We start from the raw sequence: 23,655 nt of genomic DNA, 5'->3' as shown, positions 1-23,655 counted from the left end.
TGTGCACTGAAATAAGAACATGTAAGTTGGGTTGTTCTGATGAAAACCTGATGGCAGAATCTGATAGGTGATAAGTACATCATAACGTATCTCAGTGAATCAATATGAGTTTCAAATGTGGCAAAATGAATGTCAATGAAAAACTTAAGCTTATGTAGATAATAATACAGAAGCATGGTAAGTATCATTTCTTATTTAAGCACCAATGTCTTTCTAAAATTTTGTATGAGTGAAAATGTGCCATAATAAATCATGAAGTGTAACAGAAAAGACATTTGGCATAAAAAACGTGCACCAAGCCATAGCTGAAACGTGTGAAATTACTCCTTGATCTGACATTAAAACTAAATAAAAATTTCAAATCCCTGTGTGCTATAACAAACGCCCTGTTGTTGGACCTCAGTGGCAAGGTACAGTCATTTTAAGGGATATTAGCAATTTTAAGAACCTTTTCTTTTTCTTCTGCAGGTATTGGAAATTAAAAAAAAAAAACAAAAAGAACACAACATCAATTTTTGAGCAACTGAAGAACCTTAGAAAAAGAGATGTTGCAAGAACAGCCTCTATAACAACCTAAGATCTCTCCCTAAAGTCTTTTATGGTTCACTTCAAGTACTTTGCATTAATGAGCTAAGCAACTCTTAAAAGAACAGCATGACCCAGCACACTATAGTCATTCAATAATCTAGTACTCAAATTACTGTAAAATAATTCTGTTTCTTTAATGAACTGATCTTCATTTAAAATTATTTTAGATTCATTTAAAAAAAATTTCAATATTTGTTGTGATCTCAGTATACAACAGCTATGAGAAAACAAAAACAAAAACATTGACTCCAAGTAACTATGTGATATGTTACTCCATAGATATTGCTTTTTTTTTTTTTTTTTTTTTTACACTAGTATTCCTTAAGGAGCAGGCAACGATATAGCTTCATATAAATAATGTGAGAGATTTATAACAAAACTCCTGTGCCCTTGTTATGTTTCAGTTCACTGTAAAATTTACTCCAGGAGATAGTGTTGTAAGTGCTGGAATAAGCATTACAAAATCATTCAGACATGTAATTTCTGATGTCAGAAGAGAACGTCAGAATTGCTGCTGAAATAAGGAAAGGATTTTTGGAATATAGCAGGCTTTCAAAATGAAGCCGTTTGCAAAAACCAGGAACAGTCTATACCAAAGCGCTGACCCTACATTTCACACAGCCAGCAACTCCTCGGTGACTCCTTTATCAGCCAAAAATGGCACTGAGGGTTTTTTTTTTTCCCTGTTAATAATATTAACATTAATCAATTCAATGTATTTTGGAAAATTTTAAATAAATCAGATGCAGTATATGAAATACAATTAGTTAATTTACAATATTTTAAAATGCTTTGAATTAATGAATATCACATGCATGCATTTATTTCTCTATATTTCACAAAAATAAAACAAGTAGCAGTCTTTAGAAATCATTGCTTCTTAACTGGCTGATTTAACTAACAGTGAACTATTAAACAAGGAAAAAAAGAACTCCCCAGAAAAAAATGCATTATAATACATCTTTACTTTGGCTTTATTAAATGATTTTGATTCCTGAAACTTTACTAGAGAAAAAATGAAAATTATACTGAGTGCATGTGAGTTTGATGAGATCTGTATTATTTCATATCTCTCTTTGAGTTTGTTGATATACTCCTGTATAACAGCTACAGATCCTCTAAGCATTCTCGGTATTATTTACACTAATAGATGTTAAACCATTAACGATGCAGTACCCCCAAAATCCAGTCATGAACTCGGACAGACACTATTTTCTCCCTCCCACACCCTGCTTTATCAGACACTATTTTGTTTAAATTGGCTACTAAACAGCATAGCACTGTACCTTTAAATACAAATCAAACAATATTCATATTCCCACGGTGCTGCTAGCTTCCCTTATGCATTGAATTGCTTGTAGATTAAAAGCTCAGAATCTGAAAAGGGATTCTGTTCTGCAGACCAAAGTTCTCCGTAGGAGATGAGGGAGAAGGTCAGTCCCGGAGTCACACACACAACAGGCAGAAAACACACTTGTGATCCTTAGCTTTGGATAGCATCAGAAAGGATAATAAAAAGCAGAAACACATGGCATGCTAAGAACTGGTATCACTTATGGCTTCTAACCAAAGCAGCAATTAAACACCTTTCATCATTCTCCCAAATGCCTGATTTTTCTAAGAACTGAGAGAGACACACACACACAAAGGCAAATCCCCTCTGAGCAGGAAGGAAAACTTAATAACCTACCATTTTCTTTGCACTCTTCTGGAGGTTTAGCCTTTTTCGCAAGTCGTGGATCCAGCCATGATGTTGTCTTTGTGTTATGGCTGAAAAGAAAAGAGATCACTCTGAGCAGACACATACTGAAAGGAATCAAGTTTATTCCTTAAGAAAAAAGGGTTAGTCCAACAAAATTGCAATCGATACACTTAATTTGCTTACTGGTTCTAAGTAGCCCTGAAGGAGGTGTAAGAGTAATTGTGCAAGGCAGCTGTAAATTTGGCAACCTCAGCTCCCTGTCCTCAAAGCAGCTATTTTTATTAAAATCAACTAGAATGTTGCCAAGTTAACCTCATTGAAAATGCAGAACTCATCCAGAGCAAAAGGAATTTATTACAAATACAGTGTTCTCCCATTGAACGAGTGCAGGCGACAGGATTCTGTACCATTCTCACAGTTTTCAGATAGAATTATTTTCATCTTTAACCTGTCCTTTTCATAAGTACAGGTTTGTTATTTCTTGCTAGCAGCACTGCCAAGGCATAGCAAAACTAATGCAAATTACAGCATGCTCATGCAAAGTCTACATTTCCGGACAGAGTGATTAATGATACTTTGTTTAACAAACCTTTATGTCTCCATAGATAATCCTTCTATCATGATAAAATAGATATGCACAAGCTGAATGAATCATGTGGCTCCTTTCTACACTCAGAATAGATCTTTGAGGAATCAGACACGAAATAGCACTGAACTGGTACAAACTGTTTTCTAGGAGAGTATTTTGCCAAATGAATTGACACTTAACACAGCTAATGAGACTTAAAAATAGGATTTTTTCAATGTATACATTTACCATAAACATTTGAATTTGGAGCAATTTTTAAAAAAATACGTTAAGAAAGGAAGAGAGTAAAACAGAAAAGGATGTGATCATTACTCTTTTATTTTTTAAGATGTCCTTCTTACAATACCATCATTCAGAGTCCATTCTAACCCATGTTTTATTTATCTGATACATCCTGGGAGGATGCTTGTTCTATACAATTTATATGGTACTGAATTATTTAGATTATTATTAATTTGCCATGTCATTTTAAAGTGTACTTAAGACACTCTCTTACAAACATTAGCATAAGGTGTATAAAAACAGGGGAAATGGAAAAAAAAGTGGATTAGGATGCAATTGGTAATTGGCAAGTAACTGACTGATAAAGTCCATGTGACTGAAACATCACTGGTTCCCCCAGGAAAAAAAAAAAAAAAAAAAAAATCTATTGCCAGTTCTTTCTCTCACCTAGACTCGCTATTTAATCCTTGGCAGGTAACTTTTCCTCTGCCTTGATTTCTCTGTCTCTGAAAACAGAGTGATAGTACCTACCTCTCAGCATTATTACGACAATATTAAATCTTCCTACACATTTTGGATGGAAAAAAAAGGTAGATGAGAGCCATGCATGGATAAAGTGGCAACTAAAATGAAAATTGAGGCATTTAAATTCCTGTTTTAAGCATGTCCTATTCTAAAACACCATTCATGATAGGAGAATAGGATAAATGAAACCCTCACCTACTTTGGCAGAATGGCTACATTTACAGAAGAACGATAAACTAAAGGTAAGGCAAATTTGAAATGTTGCCATCAGCCTGTGCTTGATTGCAAATGTAAGTAAGATGCTTTCTCTAAAGATTTGTCTGTCTGTGATCTCCTGGAGGGTGTATTTTTATACTGCAGTCACAGCCTAACTGCAGCTTGTGCAGACATACTTGAGCTAGCTTTAAATTAACTAATGGAGATACTGGCAGCAATGTCATTGCAGCAGTATGGAGCTCAGCGTGGGCTGATCAGCCGGGCATGTTCTCAGCTACTTGGGTGCAGCCAGCAGCACACACCAAGCTCTGCACTACCACGAGTGCCCCATTAGCAGTGCCATAACTTAGCGCTGGCTTGGTGTACCTGTGCAAGCTGCAGTCACAGCTCTGGAGTATGGGCATGTCTGTGCAATAGCCACTCTCTCCCAGCTACTAATTCTGAATGATTGTAGGGAACCCCACTGGCTGCAGAGACTAAGACGATTCACAGATTGTTTCCTATGGTTTTAAAAGAGCAAAATATATAACTACTCTTGGTAAGTTTTGCTGTGATATAAAATGGATCTCAAAGCATTTCACAAAGGAAATAAAAACCATCTCCCCTGTTTTAAAGGTGGGAAAACAGTCACAGAGACATCAAGGGACTGTCCACCACCATTAAACAAGATAGTGGCAGAGGCAGTGTTAACAGCTGACTGCTGCAAGCTAGCTGTATGGTGTTTTCCTTACAAGACCACACAGCAGCAGAACAAACCATCTCACCAGCCCTGAAAATCTCCTTTACATTTCTTGAATAGGCCTGAAATGAGTTTTCAGGCTTCTGTAAAGACAGGTGGCAAGCTGAAAATAAGCCCAATTCAGCATTATTGTTTAAAAGTGAATTATTTGAATTATATCCTTCAATGTTTTTGTTGAAACCAAGACCAACAACAAGCAAACAGTTATGCTTCCTTTCAGCATAAAAGTGGCTTTCATAAAGCCAGTGGGACCAATGCCTTCCAGCTTTGTGCACTGTGGCCATTCCAAACAAAACCAAAAACAAATAAAAAAACATTTTTTTTTTCCAACAGGGGAATGATCCTTCAGTCTGCAGCACCATTTCAGAGAATGAAGATGGCATATCATCCAGATCATCTTGAACAGCACTTAATCTCCTCTCCTTCCTGTCTCTCAAACCCATCCAGCCACTTAGAAAAAGGAAAATTTGTCCACTGGAACTTTTATCTGTAGCATCCAAAGGAGCAAAGTACCTTTTGAAAATTATCTGTATCCTCTTTACACATCTCCATGCCTGCTCCCTTGCCCTGCCTCTCCACTTTATCGTTCATACAGAACACCTATGTATGGCATCTCTTGTAGTAGGACTTTAAATACAGGTGTTCTTTAAAAGACGTGTTCCAATGCAGGGAAAAATCTCTGAAGACTGTCCCTATCTGAAAGAATGCAGAATCTACCCAGCCTGTCTTCCAGCAACTCTACCACCCCATCAGTGTTGTCCTTAGAGTTAATTGTGTGTGTCTGTTTATCAACCAGGTACACAACAAAGACTCCTACAAAGAGCACAGACTTGATTACAATTGTTCTGCTCTCAGTAAAAGAGGGAAATCATAGAATCATAGAATCATTAAGGTTGGAAGAGACCTTCAAGACCATCTGGTCCAACCCTCCCCCTACCACCAATGTCAGCCACTAAACCACATCACTGCGCACCGCACCACGTCCAACCTTTCCTTGAACACCCCCAGGGATGGTGACACCACCACCGCCCTGGGCAACCCGTTCCAATGTCTGACTGCTCTTTCTGAGAAGAAATGTCTCCTAATTTCCAACCTGAACCTCCCCTGGTGAAACTTGAGGCCATTCCCTCTAGTCCTATCACTAGTTACCTGTGAGAAGAAGCCGACCCCCAGCTCCCCACACCTTCCTTTCAGGTAGTTGTAGAAAGCAGTAAGGTCTCCCCTGAGCCTCCCCTTCTCCAGACACAACAACCCCAGTTCCCTCAGCCACTCCCCATCGGTCTTGTGTTCCAGGCCCCTCACCAGCTTCGTAGCCCTGCTCTGGGCACGCTCCAGGGCCTCAATGTCCTTCTTGTAGTGAAGGGCCCAATAAGTAGTCCCACATTACAGTGTAGTGGTTTGGTGTACATTTCTACTTCTGTTCTACAGAGGAGATACATTTGGCAGGGTCCTCTTCCAGCCTACTTTGTGCCAGCTTTCAAGTTGCAGGTTTTGGAGAGATGCCGCTCTTCCCATAGGCTGTGCTGTGCTAGCACATCCAGTGTTGTTCAGAGCAAGAGCAACCTCCTGTTATCTGTCCTCTAGCAAGGACTATAATTGGGGTTAGCCAGCTACACAGACACAAAAGAGGCAGCTTCTTCCCCACATGGATAGGATAGGCTACGAATAAGAGGAAGAGCAAAAGCTTGATGGTGCTGGCTGGCTGAGTGTCACAGGCTGCAGGGACATCTCAGGAAAGATGCCACCTCCCCTGAGTCCTAGGGCTCTGTCTCTTCCCTCTTCAGCTCTGCAATGGACTAGAATTTGTAGAAGCTAAAGGGAGACAATATTTAGCTTCTAACGAGTTCTTAATCTAATTAAAAGAAGCCTTGATGAGAAAGCTTTAACAATGGACAAGAAGACAGAAGGAACAGTAAAATGGCCAAATTAATATCAATGGCAAAAGTAACTTTAACACATATTTGATGCATAAGATGTGCACACTTTAATATTTCTTAAGCACTAAAAATCCTGTGAAATGCACAGTGGATTTTTCCTGTCTGCCTTACCACTAGGTCTAATCATGTGTGTCCTTCTGGGGAGTCTTACAGACAGACCAGAAGGAAAAGGGACTGGGGATTTGCAGATTAGTTATGAATGAGTTGCAGATGAATAACAGAAGCAGTTGTGGAATAAATGCACAAAAAAGCAGTTGGAGCAGTTGTCACTGGCTGAGTGAGAATGAAGTGATGCAGCAAAAGCATCCTGTGAGAAATACAGCTGTGGCTTCACCAGCATTTTCCACTGGCCATTGTTCCATTACATAATAACCATACCTCGTTATTAAAGGACAGGTTTAGAAAGGCCATGCTCACACAATTTCCATGATCTTGATTAACGGTTAGGATGACTGAGCTGAGAGGTGGATGCTGGAAAATCAACCAAGTATGCCTTAGAATCTATCTTAAAATTAACAACAAATTCCCAGTTTTGGAACCCTTCAAGGCAGTGAATGAAGGATCTCATTGTTTTTTCTTCATGAAGGTGGAGCATGGGAGTAGCATAACATTTTAAAATTCATCTTAATTTATTACCTGCTGTACAAAATAGAAACAATTTTAGACCTGAGGTGTATTGTAACTCTGAAGAATAATGTCAAAAAACCAAACAAAACCTAACAAATCAAACCCAGAAATGATTAACATTGTAGCAAAAATAAATACAATAATTATCATAAAATTAATTTAAATCCTCATTGCCTAGTACTCTTTTTATTGCAATCAGTATCCTCTAATATCAATTATAGACAATTCTAAACTTATGTAAAAAAAGATTTTTCAGCTGATTTAAACAGAGTAAAAGAACTCTCATAATACTTTCCAGAAACACTGACTCAACCTCTTGCTCTTCTACAGCTTCTCTTTGTAAGTCTGCTTTTAAAATTTTGCAGACTTTTTATGTCCAAGATACAAGACCTAGGTACTAGCACCAGAGCTTCTCCAGAAATCTCACTGGATATTCACCCGTGCCGCTAGGAATTAAAAAAGGAAAACAAACAAACAAACAAAAAAACTAACCAACCAAACAAGAAAACCAACAGTGGGAGTGTGGTTCTTCTTACTTAACAATATATTATCTCACTATTATAATTATTTATTATAATTATTTGTTACACAGTATATTAACTTAACATTTTTAATATGATGGATTTGTGTTAACAATCTGTCAGTTTAAAGCACCTTGATAGATAAAGTTTCCTGTACTAACAAAGCCCTCAGAAAATCTCTTGAAACATTTTTGAAGGGAATATAGAAAGGGCTTACTGACAGTAACAGCTTTAATGTCTTTTGAAAACACTGCAACCTATTCTAGATTGTGACTCTTGCAAGGTATGTAATTTGCACGTTATTGTGAGAGGCATTTCAAAATGGGTGTTTACCAATGTGCTGCTTCAGTGTATTTGGGGACGGCACATATGGGTTTGTTTGGGTTTTTATTGTAAATACATTACATTCAAGATGGTCCTCAATATAACAGCTTGAGCAAAGGAGAGTATATGAGACAGAGAAAAACAAAGTGCACTGTAGGCCACCTGACTTCCAAATTAAAATGCTTACTCTTTTCCTCTTTATTTATTTATTTATTTATTTATTTTTATGCCTAAGATTTGTACATCTGCAGAGCTTTTCAGACAGAACAACAATGATTTTCAAATAATTTTTATGTAGGGGGACAGTGGCAGGAGAGCAGAACAATAAAATGGCAGTTTTGCAATTCATCCTTTGTGGGTTGTTTCCCAAAATTCTTGCACATATGTAGGGACAGATACAGAAGGGAATCCTCCTCTGGCTATGATTTGAATGAGAGCAGCTATGACTGCTAATTCGTGTTGCACTTCACACTGTCGGTCTTTGTTAGGTGTGCTGGGAGTATGAGGTTCTTAAGAGATGCAAGTCTAAGGATGCCCATCCTGTGAATTCCAGATGGCCTTGGGACTTGATAAGCACTTATATACTTGTCTCAAACCCAGTGGTGGTGCCTCTAGGCATTTGTAGGAGCAGAAGATGCATATGTAAGATTTCTGAAGGAATATATAAATGCCTAAAGTCTTCTGTGGTGATTTCTGCTGTTTAAGGCACTCTTTTTGACTTAGCTAGATTCTGACAAAGAATGGGCTTCATTTCATGTGACTTCAGCCATCTGGAAATTATGCAACTAATTGTGTAGGATTCCTGTCTACTCAAGGGAGAGGCACCTGTACAGAATAACTTATCTTACCTGTCTTAGGGTGGGACTAGGGACCTAAACATATGCTCTTAGTATCATATGTCTCTATGCTGTCTCTCAAATGGCTTCCAGCTACCATGCAGTAAGGGCATTGTGTTTGTGTCCAATCTGCCAGGTGCATGCAGATGGCTTGAGTTATTACTATACATCTACAGTAATGCTTTGGCTCAGATCAGGATTCAAGTGAGTCTCCCAGTTATCTTCGTTTACACACTGAGCATCCTCCCAACTGTTAATCTTCTTTCACTTGAGTTTAAACTAGATGACATACCTCAAGAGCTCACTGCAAAGAGCCAGTGGATGTGGATGCTGGATCATCAGCTGGGTCATCAGCACCAAGCATTTCAACACCATCAGCACCAGACACTCTGCAGTCTGCTGATATTGCTGATGTAGATATGGACAGGATTTAGACTCAAAGGAATCCACAATGGTTTTAACTCAAATCATGGTGATGAACTGAATCCCTGCCAGGGGTTAAAGTCAATTAAGTGCACTCCTAGAGATCAACTTTCTTTTTAGTTTTGTCTGAAAGTAATCTAATTCATGTACTCTAAGATGTGAACCAAACCACAGTGAGTGGAGACAAGCAGATTTTCTTCAGAAGGGTACGCCTGACAAAAATCTACACGCTACTGCAGATGCATCCTTCAATATCCTAAGGTATCTTTACTGGTAAAAGCACCTACATTTAGGCAGACAGATTTTGCCCTTATCTTAGAACAGGACAAATCTGCTTCTGGAGGTAATTATCTCTCTCTATTGATTGCAGAAAAAGTCTTGGCAACTGGTTTATACTAGATACCTAATGCTATGTGGCAATCCAGGTGAACTGAATCTTCTAGTTCATTAAATGCAAATGAGGTGAAAAAATATAATACCACTACACTTGTCAGAGGAAAGGTGTTGAAGGAGGAGTTCTGCAGAGCAGCAGAGACATTTGGGGGAAAGACAAGAAATTAGAAAGTGAAGAAAGACAACAGGAGTTGAGCTGGCAGTTTGGCCTGGATGTCGGCATAGACTAAAAAAAATCAATTGAGAGCAAAAGAAATATATCACTAGTACAGGTTGAGAATGTATTTAGAACAGAAAAATACAAGAGAAGAAAAAAAATCAGCATTCCCCAAGTTCTTTCAAGTTCTTTCCAGTTCCACCATTCCCTCATTCCAAAGTAATTTGTCACAAGGCAAAAAACTCGTTGCAGTAGAAGAAACCGAGAGTGATCTTTTCTGGTGCTTGTCCCACTGCATGTCATACTGAAAATCAAAGACTAGATGTGATAGTTGCTATGCCAAAACTAACCAATTCAATACACTATACAAAGATGGAAAGAGAATTATGGACTTTTACGATCAAATTCACATGAGCTCTGATGATTCATAACTGTCCAGACAATAAAGTCACACTGATACAAGACAGCTTGTTTCTCAAAGAAGAGGAGTCCTGTCAGAAGTCGATATTTAAACAGAAAGTGAAAAAAGTCCTTAGAAGGTTTATCTAAATTGCTAGTAAATTAAACTATCAGAAATAATCATGAAATTAAAACATGGTGATGATACATTGATTCATAACATAGTTGCAAAAGAGCCAAGCTAGCTCATAAAAGATTGGGCAGTTGTTGCAGGATATGGAAGTAATCTTGAGCAGAAGTATACTGCACTTTTAGCAGTACTTTTAGCGTCTTCTAGTATGAAAGATAAAGGTATCAAATGTAATTGTGTAACCAGTTAGTGTTAACTAATATACCCTCCTATTTGATGGTGAACTGATGGTGCAAACAGGAATCAAAATAAGCACGACGTTAGGATAAACATGCTGTTCTTGCAATCAAAAGACCTTCTTACCTTAAAAATTATTAAGAAGAAATACTGATCCCATTGAAGCCAGTAGCAATATTCTTAGAAACAAACTGGGTCAGGTTTTTTACTTTTCCAATTTGTAGCTGTACTTCTTTTCAGGTAACACCTGAAATAGTACCAGCTGTATTCAAAACCTTAATGGCTGTTTTTTACTGTGAAGAGGAGAGTCCTTGGCAGAGACCTATTTTATAGCTGTTTTGTAGTCTTTTATGGTGCTCTCATAAAAAATCAGCTTTAACAACTAAAAGAGATACTACAACAGGTCCAAAAAGCAATGCTGACTGTAAGATCAGGGAAGTAGGTGTTAATGGAGGAAGAAACTTTGTATCTGTGAGATGTACTGTAAAGTGGTTTGGTAAACCTCATATGGCCAAATTCTCCTAAAAATCATCATCAGGAGTCAAAGAAGATGATCCCTTATGGATGCATTACAAAGGTTTAAGTTTATTTTAGACTTTCCTCCACTAAGAAAACTATCACTAATGTAGAATTATGAAAAATTTGCTTTGAACGACAAGGTAAATAGATTTTGTTATGGGTTATGTAATGTCCTTGAGAATATTCATTAGCACTTAGTTGTAGCTCAGCTTGATGACCTGTAGCTCTTCACAGTTTAATGTCTTACTCTCCCTGCACCCCTTCCAGAGACCTCTGCTCCTTAAGTGGATAGAGGGCTGGAGAGGGAGGCAAAATCAATTCTATATTTTGGAAACGAGTATCATAATAATCATAATAGACCATCTCTATGGGATGGACTATGACATAATGATGGAAGTGATGGATTTTGAGAGCTGGTGAATACTGGGATTAAGGGTGACTGCACATGTTGGCAGATGCACTGAGACTTGATTCTTTTGTACACCCTTGCACTGGGACGACTCAGCAAGCATGAATTTCCCGAGATCTAAAAGAGCCAAAGTCTCCTGACTTTGCGAGGACAATACAAGACTCCAATGTTTAGCACATGGTTTAAGAGTAATTGGCAAGGTCAAGTCTGAAGGCTATGGGGAATTTCAGCCTTTCCTTAACCCCGTGAGAAGGAGAAACTAAAAATCAGTGACAGCTACAATTTATTTAAACACACCAAAGCAGATCACACTCATCAGCCCCGTTTAAAGTAGGGAAGAAGGAGCAGAACTGGAGTCTTTTTGGAGGTGTTCCAATTTATATACAGTGTTTTAATTATTGCATGTTCTCATTAGCATATGTTCTAAATGAAAGCAAATGTTGTGGATGGACTCCTATTTGTGTTGTGTGTGCCTGTATTTAAAAATTCAGATCCATATGTAAGGGAGGCTGGACACAGCCCAAGAAATGTAATTAAGTAGATCTTCCTGAAAAACAGTGCTAAGTATTATGCAGTAAGAAGGGATGCTCTTCCTGTTCTGTCTTTGAATGCTAATATAGGTAAACATAGGGTCATGCACTTATGTCAAAAAACGGAAAGAAATGAAGAAACAAACCTAGTCATGCTCTGAAATACAACCATCCTCTGAATTATCCAGTGAATCTGGTGACTGATTTTTCTTGTTAGAGCTTGAGGCAGAGGAAATTCCTTACAGTGTGCTTTACAAAATGCTAACTGGGCCATTAATGATTAACAAATAAATCCCGTCTACAGACAGTTATCTTTCTTCTGAAGACACTCCTTCTCACTGTAAATCTGCCATATTACTTCTGATGGCAGTGTTGATAAATGAACTCACAGAAATTTTAGAGATCAGTTTGAAACGAATGAAAATGCTCCCATTTAATCTAAGACCACTACGTATACCTGTGACAACCTGGAACTTGAGACAGCTTATGGCTTGAAGTCCTTAAGGTTCAAAGGCACAATTCAAAAGAGCCTCATTTAAAGTAATAAAATATGCTGTCTAGTATGACTTTTTTTTTTTTTTCACCCATTGTGATCTACACTTTAAAAATGTTTGTTTTTCATGTATTATTTAATAATCTAGTATAATCTTTACTACTGTTCAGGGAGATGTTGTTAGACAAATAGGTTTTTGTTGTCTTTTGATCTTTTCGTTTTTTTTTTTTTTTTTTGTGAAAGCAAATGGAGTCTCTTTATGCCATTAACCAAAGTGACTTGTAAACAAAGAGGCAATTTAACAGCATCCCCATGGCATTACATTCCAACTTAACCCTGTGAAGACTGAGCAATGTGAAAACTGAAATGATCAAAGAATTGTTACTTTACTGGGATTCTAGTAAATAATTTGTTATTTTTACAGATGTGAGATTACACTTATTTGCAATTACATTATTCAAGAATATAATTCCAAAGGCAAGGAGCCCTTACAACAGTCTTGCTATCCAGTTTGTACCTCTGACTGATTTCTCTGCTTTACATAACATCCATTTACTGGAAGTGAATGATGTGCGTTGTCAGAATGGTTGTTTAAACCAGAGCTTTTCCAGGAAAGGAAGTAAACTGTAACATCAAAGGAATTTGAGAAATTGGAATGGGTACTATTGTAGAGTGTCTGGGTTATTTTTCTTCACTGTATTTTTTGCAAAGTATATATTTATTTCCTATTAAATTGCCTGCCTCAGTATTTGCCACTCTCACAGCTTGATGTGTTAGTGATTTGCTCCTCCCTCCACCCCAAACACATATCACATGTTTTTGTTACATCATAGAAAACAAAAGTACCACATAATTCAGTCTGCTCTCTGTCAGAACATTCAGTATCAACAGAAAAATTAAATATGGTAGTGAGGTAAGAAAGAAACAAAGGTTTGGGCTAATCCTGAAGTCATCCTATTTCTTCTCTGCTTGCTTGGGCAAAGTTACTATAATTATTTGTTTTCTATAATAAGCATATTTTTGCCCTTTTCAGCAGACACATTAACAGTTTTTACTTTTTACATTAACAGGTATTAACAGTTACCACTCTTTTCAGCTTTACATATGCCAGAAGCTACAGTTGGTCATGTCAGTGTTTATGAAAGAATAATGTACAAAAACTTTATTCTTATCATGTTTGTGCTTCATGTTATTGTAATAAAATTTTACATGAAATAAGGGACTTAAAACAGAAGTGAAATAGCCAAATGTTATTTTTACCTACTAGTGATCAGAATAATGGCTAATGCTCCAAAGTGTTTGAGGCAGTTCTTTAAAGTAAATATAAATGCTATTGCTTCCTCTTTTAGTAGTTTTGTACTGATGAATATATTGGCTTTTCCTTTCTCTCATTTATTTATTTATTTTATTTATTTATTTATTTTTAAACACAGGCCAATATAAACTCACTCATTTGCTCTGTTCTTACTCTGGTAACGTGTATTAATGACTGCACTTAGGAAAGAAAGAACTTTCATATGCATTCATTCAATGAGTTGTCTAATTAACAACAGTAACAACAGGTACTTACAGCCTACCAATGGGGAAAAGTTCTATATGTAATTAGTCCTCCTCATTGTCCACTTATCTCTTTTATCATTTTTAAATACAAAACAGCCTCCCTCTACTGTTTGTTGGGTAGTTTTTAGCCTTCCTATTTTTCTTTCCTTAAATTCGCAAAAGTTCAAGCCTCTCCCCTCTGTCCATAGAAGTGTGGAAGAACCCAGTGACTGAACAACTCTCCCATTGGCATCAACACAGCAGAAAAGCTTTGCTTTAGACAGTAGACACAACAGCTTTACTTGCTGCTATCAAAGTACTAAAGTCTAGTTTCCTATCTTAAAAAAGAACAGTATGCTTCAATGTTAGTTGGTAATGTAGGGATTACTACCAGCTCTCAGGAGCCTTGACAGCCAGAACATTCCTAGTATTTTAATGAGGAATGCAATGTTCCACTCAACCATACAAACCATTTCACCACCCAGTTAAATACAACACATCTATTAGAAGAAAAATTAATAACACTCACTCAATAAAGTAGACTTCCCCTTTTTCTGTATAAGCCATTTCCCAGTTATCAGGTAATGGGCCCAAGTCATCATTCTCCTCCGGTTTTGTCTGCTTTGTTACATCCATATCCTCCTTTGCTTCTTCAGGCTGAGTATATCCTGGTGCAGGGCACGGTTGGGTGGAAGATACTTCACCTGAGACACCTGTACTCTTCTCTTCATGTTCACTTGATTCTACAAGAGAATAAGAATTACAGGTTTTTGCTATCTAAGTTAATGGTGGATGATTTACTGGATGCAAGTCTTCAACTAATATTTTATGAACTGCAAGTCTTGAAATAAAGAGAAAAACTATGTTAGGTTTATACAATGACCCTGATGATGCATTTTATCTGGAACACAATAAAAGAAAATAAAGCAATAAAAACAAATGGAAACAAGAAATTAATAAAAAGTTAAGAAATAACCCAAAGAGTTATAGCTTGTTGTATCCCAGGAGTCCTTTCAGATCAGGAGTTAACACCAAGCAGAAGGCAGCCTCATATCCAGCAACGTTACTGTCTTGTGTCTCATAACTTTTCAAAATAGAGACTCATAAAGCAAATACCCTGTTTTTTTATGGAAAAAATATAATTTTAAATTAAAAGAGTAAATGCATTCATTGCTTCAAATAAATCCATAGGTAAAGAAATCAATATGACATTCATTAACTGATAGTAGTCTATTAGACATATATGAACATATATTGTGATTTCATTACCCATATAATCTGTAGGAAGCTTAATATTCCACAATTCCAAATGCCTCCTATACCAAATGGGATTCTGTCTCATCGTGACCCAGAACACATGCAGGAGGGAGCTTTCCTTTCCTAAGTCTGTTTTCAGGGTTTGATCTTTCATTCTTTATAGAGTTTACTTTCCATAAAGTCAGAAATCCAAAAAAGTGGCATCCACTACCATTGTCAGTTCCCACAGTCCACTCCATGTACATTTAGCTATGTGAGTGTGGTAAAACATAGCAATATTTGTTAAAATGTCTGCTTAATGTAAAAATAAGACAAAACAACAAAGGTACCTCAAAAATCTCAGCTAAACGGGGAGAGGATGTGCAATATTAAGAGTCTGAATATGCCTTATCCACATTGTTGAACGATGTCTTTACTACTGCTAGTTCAAATGAAAGACGCTTGAGAGAACTTGTCCTGCTAAATCCTTCATCCTTGGAGGTGAATACATTTGGCTGGCTGGTCTACTAAGCATGTGCTTATAAACTGCATTTTATCATATGGCCTATCTAGGTACTATTTATTGAAAAAAATGGGTCAGGAATGGGTTGGGAGCCTGTTGCCTCAATGGACAAGGGAAGGTCTTATCCTTGGTCCTCGGATGCTTGTTCTATGCTGCACTTTGATTTCACTGAAGTAGAGAGACCCCTATATTTTACCAATATGCAACTAAAATAAGTCCACAGTTTGAACACATTGACTGAATCTCTACTGACTGTGATGGGATCCTATTCAACACCAGTTGAAATCACCAGTGAAATTGTGGTGGATTTACCTGGTCTGGCTGCCAGGTGTCCAATGCTGCTCTCTCATTCCCCCTCCTCAGCAAGGCAGGGGGAAGAAAATAAAATGAAATACAATGGAAGAACTCATAGGTCATGATGAAGGACAGGAAGATTGCTCACCAACTACTATCACAGGCAAAACAGACCTGACTTGGGAAAATTAATTTAATTCATTACAAATTAACAACAGATTAGGATAGTAAGAAACAAAAACAAAACTAAAAACACCTTCCCCAAACCCTCTTTCCTTAGCATGCTCATATTCAATTCCAGTCTTTCTACCTCCTTCCTACAAGCGGTGCAGGGGAACAGGGAATGGGGGCTACAGTCAGTCCCTAACACTTTGTCTCTGCTGCTCCTTCACGGTCACTCTCTGCACCTGCTCCAGTGTGGGGTCCCTCCCAGGGGATGTTGTCCTTCCCAAACTGGTCCCCCACAGGCTGCAGCTCCTGCAGCCAAAAACTTTTAAAATATATTTCAGCAATGTAGTCTACCATAATGTTGAAGATGGCAATTTTTAAAATGAACTAATGTATGTATCCAGAGCACAGAACTATGCAGAGACTTGTGTGGAACATGTAGCACATAGAAGACAACTTGTGTGAAAAGATCTAATTCATAATGCTTAAGACAGCAAGAAAAAAGCAACAAAATATTAACAACAATGGTCTTCAAAAATGGAGATTTTAGTACACTCAGAGAATTAGAAAGTTTGACATTATGGCAATCATAAGGAAGGGGAAAAGGACTTCAGGAGAACTGGTAAAGATTAAGTAAACAATACTAAAATCACAAGCACAAATTGTCCTAATAAAAAAGAAAAATAGTAAGTATAATCGGAGCATTTTGATTAAGCCCTAATTTTTCAGTGGTCTGGTACTTGATAAATAATTGTACAAAATGTTAAAAAGTAGATTAAATTGTTAAGCATGAACACAGAAAAATAATACAGGCATATAACAGCAAAGTAGAACAGCCAATCCAGAAAATGGGATACAGTTAGGGGCATTAAAAGTAACAAGAAAACTTTCTGTAAGTGCATTAATAAGAAGAAGATCCAAAGCATATTAATTCCACTGTGTGGGAAGGAAGGAAAGCTAATAATATATGACACATATGAAAACACAAAGCAGTTAGTGCTTATTTTGCCTCAGTCACTACTGCAAAAAGATTACCTATGATTAAATGACTAACATAATTAATGGCAGCAATAGGGCTAAAGAACTCAGATTAGAGTGGGCAGAGAACAGGTCAGGTACAATTTAGATGAAGCAGCCATTTTCAGTTGGCAGAGACTGATGAAACAAAACCTAGGCTACTGCATGAACCAATGAAGCAGACTCATGGCTAGTAATGACTAAACCTTTGAGACTTTAAGAAGAAAAGAAAGTTAGGAAATACAGACAGTCTTGGTTTCAACAAAGTACCAATGATTTAGGTTTTTAGTTTTATATTCTTAATTTCTGAGCACCTACTGTCCTTCCAGAATAATTTCCTTAATTATGTTGTTTTGTAAAAAAGAAGACCAATGAAACTGTAACTTCATGTCTATCTATTTTTAATTCCTAGAAGGATGTTGGAACCAGCAGTCAAACCACCAACACCAACAAATTTTTTTTTTGAAATGTGAATTTGTTTGTGGGAGGAAATGAATTTGCAAGAGACATAAATACAAGTTTTGCTTAGCTGTATCCCACAACAGAGCAATAGGATCCACGGGGAGCTGAAGTCACCTTCTTATCTACTACTCCCAAGTTTTCCTTCCTTCGGCTTTTCAAAGTATGTTGCATCTGTCAGCTGCAAAATGCCACAATCATCAATAAAATTGCAAGATGAGGAGCAAATGTTTAGGCAGAAATTCCTAGCAAAAATACAATGGAGATGTAGGAATGCATGAGGAATGTCTAAGCATTATCCTCAGTCAATAATAATACTATTCCAAAAGGAAAGCAAGCATCATAATGGGTAGGAAGTGTAAGTATATGCAATACAGATCCTTCTACCTTCAGCTACAGTAGGGTTTCAGCGGAAATACTGTGCCCAGTTTCAATAATTCTGTGGCAAGGAAGGTGGGAACCAGTCCAGAGGGCAGCAACAAAGCAACAAAAATGATCAGAAATATGGAAAGATAAAAAAGATTTGTTGTTGTTGTTGTTGTTTAGTCTGAGGGGAAAAGACTGATGGATAGGGAAAGCATTTTCAAATATGTAAAACAGAGAGGATACTGAGGTCTCCACATCCCCTGAGAAAAGGATGGTGGAATTGCTGATAAATTCGTTGGGTTTGGTTTTCATCTCCTCAAAGTAAAAGTGAATCTTCTTGTGTTTCAGGCATCTTTGACAGGTTTGTGAGTTGTATTCTTGAGGCTACCCACAGTCTTGACCACATCTCTATTACAGGAATGCTGCTGTACAGATTAAATTGAGGACAAGATAGGAGGCTACATGGCACATATGACCACAGTAGAGCAAATAAATTTGGATCATAGTTGCATCATACACAATGCTAATGATCAGCCCATTGGTCTAATACTGCAAAGGCAAGTTGACATTGCTGTGTCTTAGGATTTTAACATGATAACTGTAATAGGTGCTCTTTCTCAGGGTCTTATTTTCTGTAAGTCTAATGAGGTCATATTCTTGGCTTTTGATATCTATATTAACAAAATGACAGAAAAAAAAAAAGAAAATTAAACCTTAAGAATTAAAAGAAATATTTTGAGACTGCCTTAGATAGATATTGCTATCCAAACATAGTGAAAAAGAGGAAACAGATGCTTATTTAACAACTTAAAATATAATTATTTTAAAGCCAATCTCATTACTTATTAATTCCTGGAGCATATTTTTTAATAGTGTGCTTTGGTAATAAAGGAGAAAGCATCCTGATGAACACAACACAAACAATTAAGGAAGAATTGCCTAATGCCATTTAATAACATTTAGTTTTACACAATGGACATTCTGGTTACTGGTTATCTGGAGTGCAGCACTATGGTGTAATTTAATCTTTTGCTACGTGTCTATCCTTCATATATTCCAGGAAGGGTACATATTCACCTTGATGTTGTTTGTTTGTTTGTTTTCCTGTTAATATATATTCATACAAACTGTTTGATCTGTTTAAAAAAAAAAAAAAAGGTGTGCTTTAAACGTACAAATAAAGCTTGAAATACTATGGTAACATGCTATAAGCACAAATATTTATCTTCAGATAGCATCTGATATAAAAACAGATCCTAAAAATGTACCATAATATATGTCCAGAAATATTTTTTGTCACTGAAAAAAACAATTGATTTTTCATCAAGTGAAATAACCTACTGTCTCATTACAAAACAGATTACATGGCCTAATTTTCAAAAGGAATTTATTACAATATCTCAACGGTTAGTGTCTGTGAAGTGACAGAATAGGCGCCAGCAAAGCACCAGCAAGTTATTGCATATGTGGAATACAACAAACTTTGGGGAAAAGGCAATGTGCATGTTAAAAATAATTACATATCTTTGGATATTGTAAGTCCATCACTGTAGTACTCTGACTCCAAATATCAGCAATTACGAATTTTACTGGTTGAGATTATATATTCTCTCTACAGCTCTTACACAATATATTGACCATATATTGAACCTCAAAGTGCGTAAGTCCGTGGGACCTGAAAAGATGCATCCAAGGGTCCTGAGGGAAATGGCAGATGAAATTGCTAAGCTACTATTCACCATATTTGAGAAATCATGGCAGTCTGGAGAGGTTCCTACTGACTGGAAGAGGGAAAACCTAACCCTGTTTTTAAAAAGGGGAAGAAAGAAAACCTGGGGAACTACAGACCAATCAGTCTCACCTCTGTGCCTGACAAGATCATGGAGCAGACCCTCCTGGAAACTATCCTAAGGCACATGGAAAATAAGGACAACCAACATGGCTTCACTAAGTGCAGATCATGCCTGACAAATCTGGTGGCCTTCTATGGCAGGATTACAGCATTGGTGGATAGGGGAAGAACTACTGATGTCATTGACCTAGATTTGTGCAAAGCATTTGACGCTGTCCCCCATGATATCCTTGTCTCTAAGTTGGAGAGACGGAGGTTTGATGGATGGACCACTTGTTGGATAAGAAATTATCTGGATGATTGCACTCAGAGAATTATGGTCAACAGCTTGATATCCAGGTGGAGACCAGTGATAAGTAGATTTCCTCAGGGGTCAGTATCGGGACCGGTGCTGTTTGACATCTTTGTCAGCAACACGGACAGTGGGATTGAGTGCACCCTCACCAAGTCTGCCGATGACACCAAGCTGTGTGGCGCGGCCGACACTCAGGAGGGAAGGGATGCCATCCAGAGGGACCTGGACAGGCTTGAGAGGTGGGCCTGTGTGAACCTTATGAGGTTCAACAAGGACAAGTGCAAGGTCCTGCATCTGGGCTAGGACAATTCCGAGGACAAACACAGGCTGGGTAGAGAATGTATTGACAGCAGCCCTAAGGAGAAGGGCCTGGGGGTGTTGGTTGATGAGAAGCTCAACATGAACAGGCAACATATATTTGCGTCCCAGGAAGCCAACCATATCCTGGTCTCCATCAACAGAAGTGTGGCCAGCAGGGTGAGGGAAGTGATCATCCCTTTCTGCTCTGCACTTGTGAGACTCCACCTGAAGCCCTGCATTCAGTTCTGGGGCTCCCAACAAAAGAAGGACATGGAGCTGTTAGAGAGAGTCCAGAGGAGGACCATGAGGATAATCAGAGAGGTGGAGCAGCTCTCCTATAACTACACTCCCTGATAAAGAGTCCCTCTCTTGCTTTCATCAAACATATCGATGGATACCAACTTATTTTTAAAAAATCTTATGGCTCTTGGATGCTGTGTATTTTATGTTCTTGCCTCTGGCTGCCTTTGTTGTGCAATAATAAAAGAGCAAGCTCAGACTGTTCCCCAGGACTGCTGCACCTTGTGTGGTGATTGACGGCACTGGGACTCTAGCCTTTTGCTTCATTATCAACCTAAGGCATGGAATGATCATTTTGAAACTCTGTGTCATATCTTATACCTCAATTAATTTGAGCCTGCCAGAACTTTCATTCTCTGGGTGCAATTTATCATTGCTCAAGTAATGTCAGAATAATAGACATACATAAACATTCTTTCAACATTAAAGTGGTTCTTTTGGAGTTTGGATGATAAACAATCAGTCAGAAGTGTGAAGCAAATGTGATGTGACCAACACAGTGTCAGATCATGATGCTGCTTGTGAAGGAGACTGACTTAATTCTCTGCAGACATAAGTAGCAAAAACAGCAAAATCTGAATGTCTGAAAGCATGTTGCAATTTGACCAAAGTATCTTTTTACCACTTTTGTCAAGCCATCAGTTTTACAAAAACCTTTAATTTCATTGCAGTGTCCATCAGGAAAGGTTTCTCAGGTGCAAGACTTCTCATCTAAACCAGTGAATGGCAGATACCCAAACTAGAACAGCCAGAAGTACAGTAACGTGGGCAATTGCATTAAGTGTGAGAAACCTAACGCTAACTCTAGACTCGGTCATTTCAACAGCTAATTTATAAATTGTGTTTATCCGAGACTGCTTCACAGATATTAGGATTTCTCATTTAAATTTAACCATCTAGGCTCCTGTCTAGCTGTCTGATGAATTAGACATTCTGGTTTGCAGAGGTAGTACCTTAAAATGAGTATCTGAAACAGCTATGCTCTCTTACTCTTCCAAAGTGCCTCTTGCACCTTTATATCAAGAAAGCATGGGCAAATAGCTCTAACAAAGTATAAGGCATATAGGAATATAATTGACTGTGCATTCTATCTCCCTGTAAATACTATTGTATGATGAGAGTGCTTGATTCAGGATGAAGGACTGAGTGTGCTCCATCCTAAAATGGCTAAAAACCTCATCCTAAAGTGAGAAGGCTTTCTGTCGTGTTGTGGGCTGAGGACAAGTAACAAAAATCAGAAAGAAAAAACACATTGGACAGCACAAGTTAACAAAAAGACAATTACTTATCATTCTTGAAGATCCCCAGTCCCATATACAGATGGGACAGTCCCATATACAGGTGGGACTGTATATGGTACAGTCCCATATACAACTGTCTGAGGGAAATCTGATGGTCTGTGAAGCAAGGTTTTAATGAAAAAATGATTCCTACTAATAAAGCTCAACAGAGGCCTAGATCATCTCAGCAGACACTGAATGGTGATCTGAAAAATCAGACCCAAAGCGTAAAGATCTCTGCAACTAAAGATGTTGTCTATTGGTCTGATAAAATCAGGTTTATTGTCTTTTGATTTATCATAGACCTGCTAGTGCTTCAGCCTTGCAGTCCTAGGTGTTACAGCAGTCCTTTGCCTTGACAGCACTCTGATACCTTTGGCAGTTAATATGTTAAATTGCTGAGCATCTGTAAAAAATGTATCAATGTTTCAAATGTCCTAATAGCCCTGTATTTAACATAAAAGCTCTCCTTAGAAGTGAGACATTTCAAATAGAACACACTTTCTAAAAAAAATGGAAGTAACAAATATCATGCCATAGTTGCTTCTTTGGTAAGAACCATATTGCTCCCTCCACCAGGAGTATAAAAAACAAGCAAGCAAAACAAAATAAAATAACAAAAATTATTATTATTATTATTATTATTATTATTATTATTAATAATAATAATAATAATAATAAATGACACAAAATTAACACATTCTGATTTTCCCGATTTTTCAAAGACACAAACTATAAATGCACATACATTTTAGACTTTGTCAGCTGACAGAGAAAATGACTGCAGTAACAGGGTCCGTGGGAGCTACCCTCTCCAACAAAGGCAACGCAGCATGTACGTACAGAGCTTCTTTGCTACAATCCCTAAAGTCCTCAATCAGTGTAACTGAACAACAAAACCCTGCTTATGAAACCATGAGAGCCAACACAGGCACTGCTTGTTCTGCTGGCCACACCTACAGGAATTACTTTGTGGGGGGCGAGGAGGGGGAGGAAAGGGGGCTGTCTTACCCTGATGCTCATGTATTTCATTTTTTAACACAGCCCATGCCAGTGGCTGTTTCTTGGGTGGTGCCTAGTCATTGTTCACATAGAATTTGCCTGGGAGATGCAAGTCGTGGATGGACAATGCAAGCAGAAAAGCAGATAAACATTTCTCCTTGATCCATTTTGAACTGAAATATACAGCTCTGGAAATTGCTCCTGAGCAATGGTCGGTTGTGTGACACATTTCGAGTAACTGCAAAGAATGATTCTTCTAATGATTTTTGCAACACACATCAGATACCAAATCCTGCCTTTGCCTCTTTCACTGTGGAAGTATCCTGGGAACAGAGCCAGTGCTGATGTTTTATGCAAGGATTTCTGGGCTTCATCCTTTTCTGCTTAGCTGTGTAGGAGAGGCACTAAGTGCCAGAGCATTGCCGGCAGATGCAATCTTGTGCGGAAGGGATGAGCAAGGCTCAGACAGCATGTGACAGTGATGGCCAGGGAGTCACGCCGCAGCCCT

General features: G+C 37.9%; 1 protein-coding gene across 3 annotated transcripts in view; it reads right to left on the bottom strand.

The window, feature by feature from the left end:
- Nucleotides 1–23,655, bottom strand: part of MAGI2 (membrane associated guanylate kinase, WW and PDZ domain containing 2) — a 776,112-nt gene that overhangs the window by 244,927 nt on the left and 507,530 nt on the right. For all 3 annotated transcript variants that reach the window (XM_035549439.2, XM_050708167.1, XM_050708168.1), the window contains 2 exons: nt 14,585–14,798; nt 2,279–2,358 (listed from right to left, as the gene is read on the bottom strand). In XM_035549439.2, coding sequence (XP_035405332.1) covers nt 2,279–2,358; nt 14,585–14,798 — 294 coding nt within the window. The remainder of the gene's footprint in view (nt 1–2,278; nt 2,359–14,584; nt 14,799–23,655) is intronic.

Source organism: Cygnus atratus, chromosome 1 (assembly GCF_013377495.2).
Source record: "Cygnus atratus isolate AKBS03 ecotype Queensland, Australia chromosome 1, CAtr_DNAZoo_HiC_assembly, whole genome shotgun sequence".
Lineage (NCBI taxonomy): Eukaryota > Metazoa > Chordata > Aves > Anseriformes > Anatidae > Cygnus > Cygnus atratus.
Note: the sequence above shows the minus strand (reverse complement) of the source record. Positions and strands in the feature narration are given on the sequence as shown.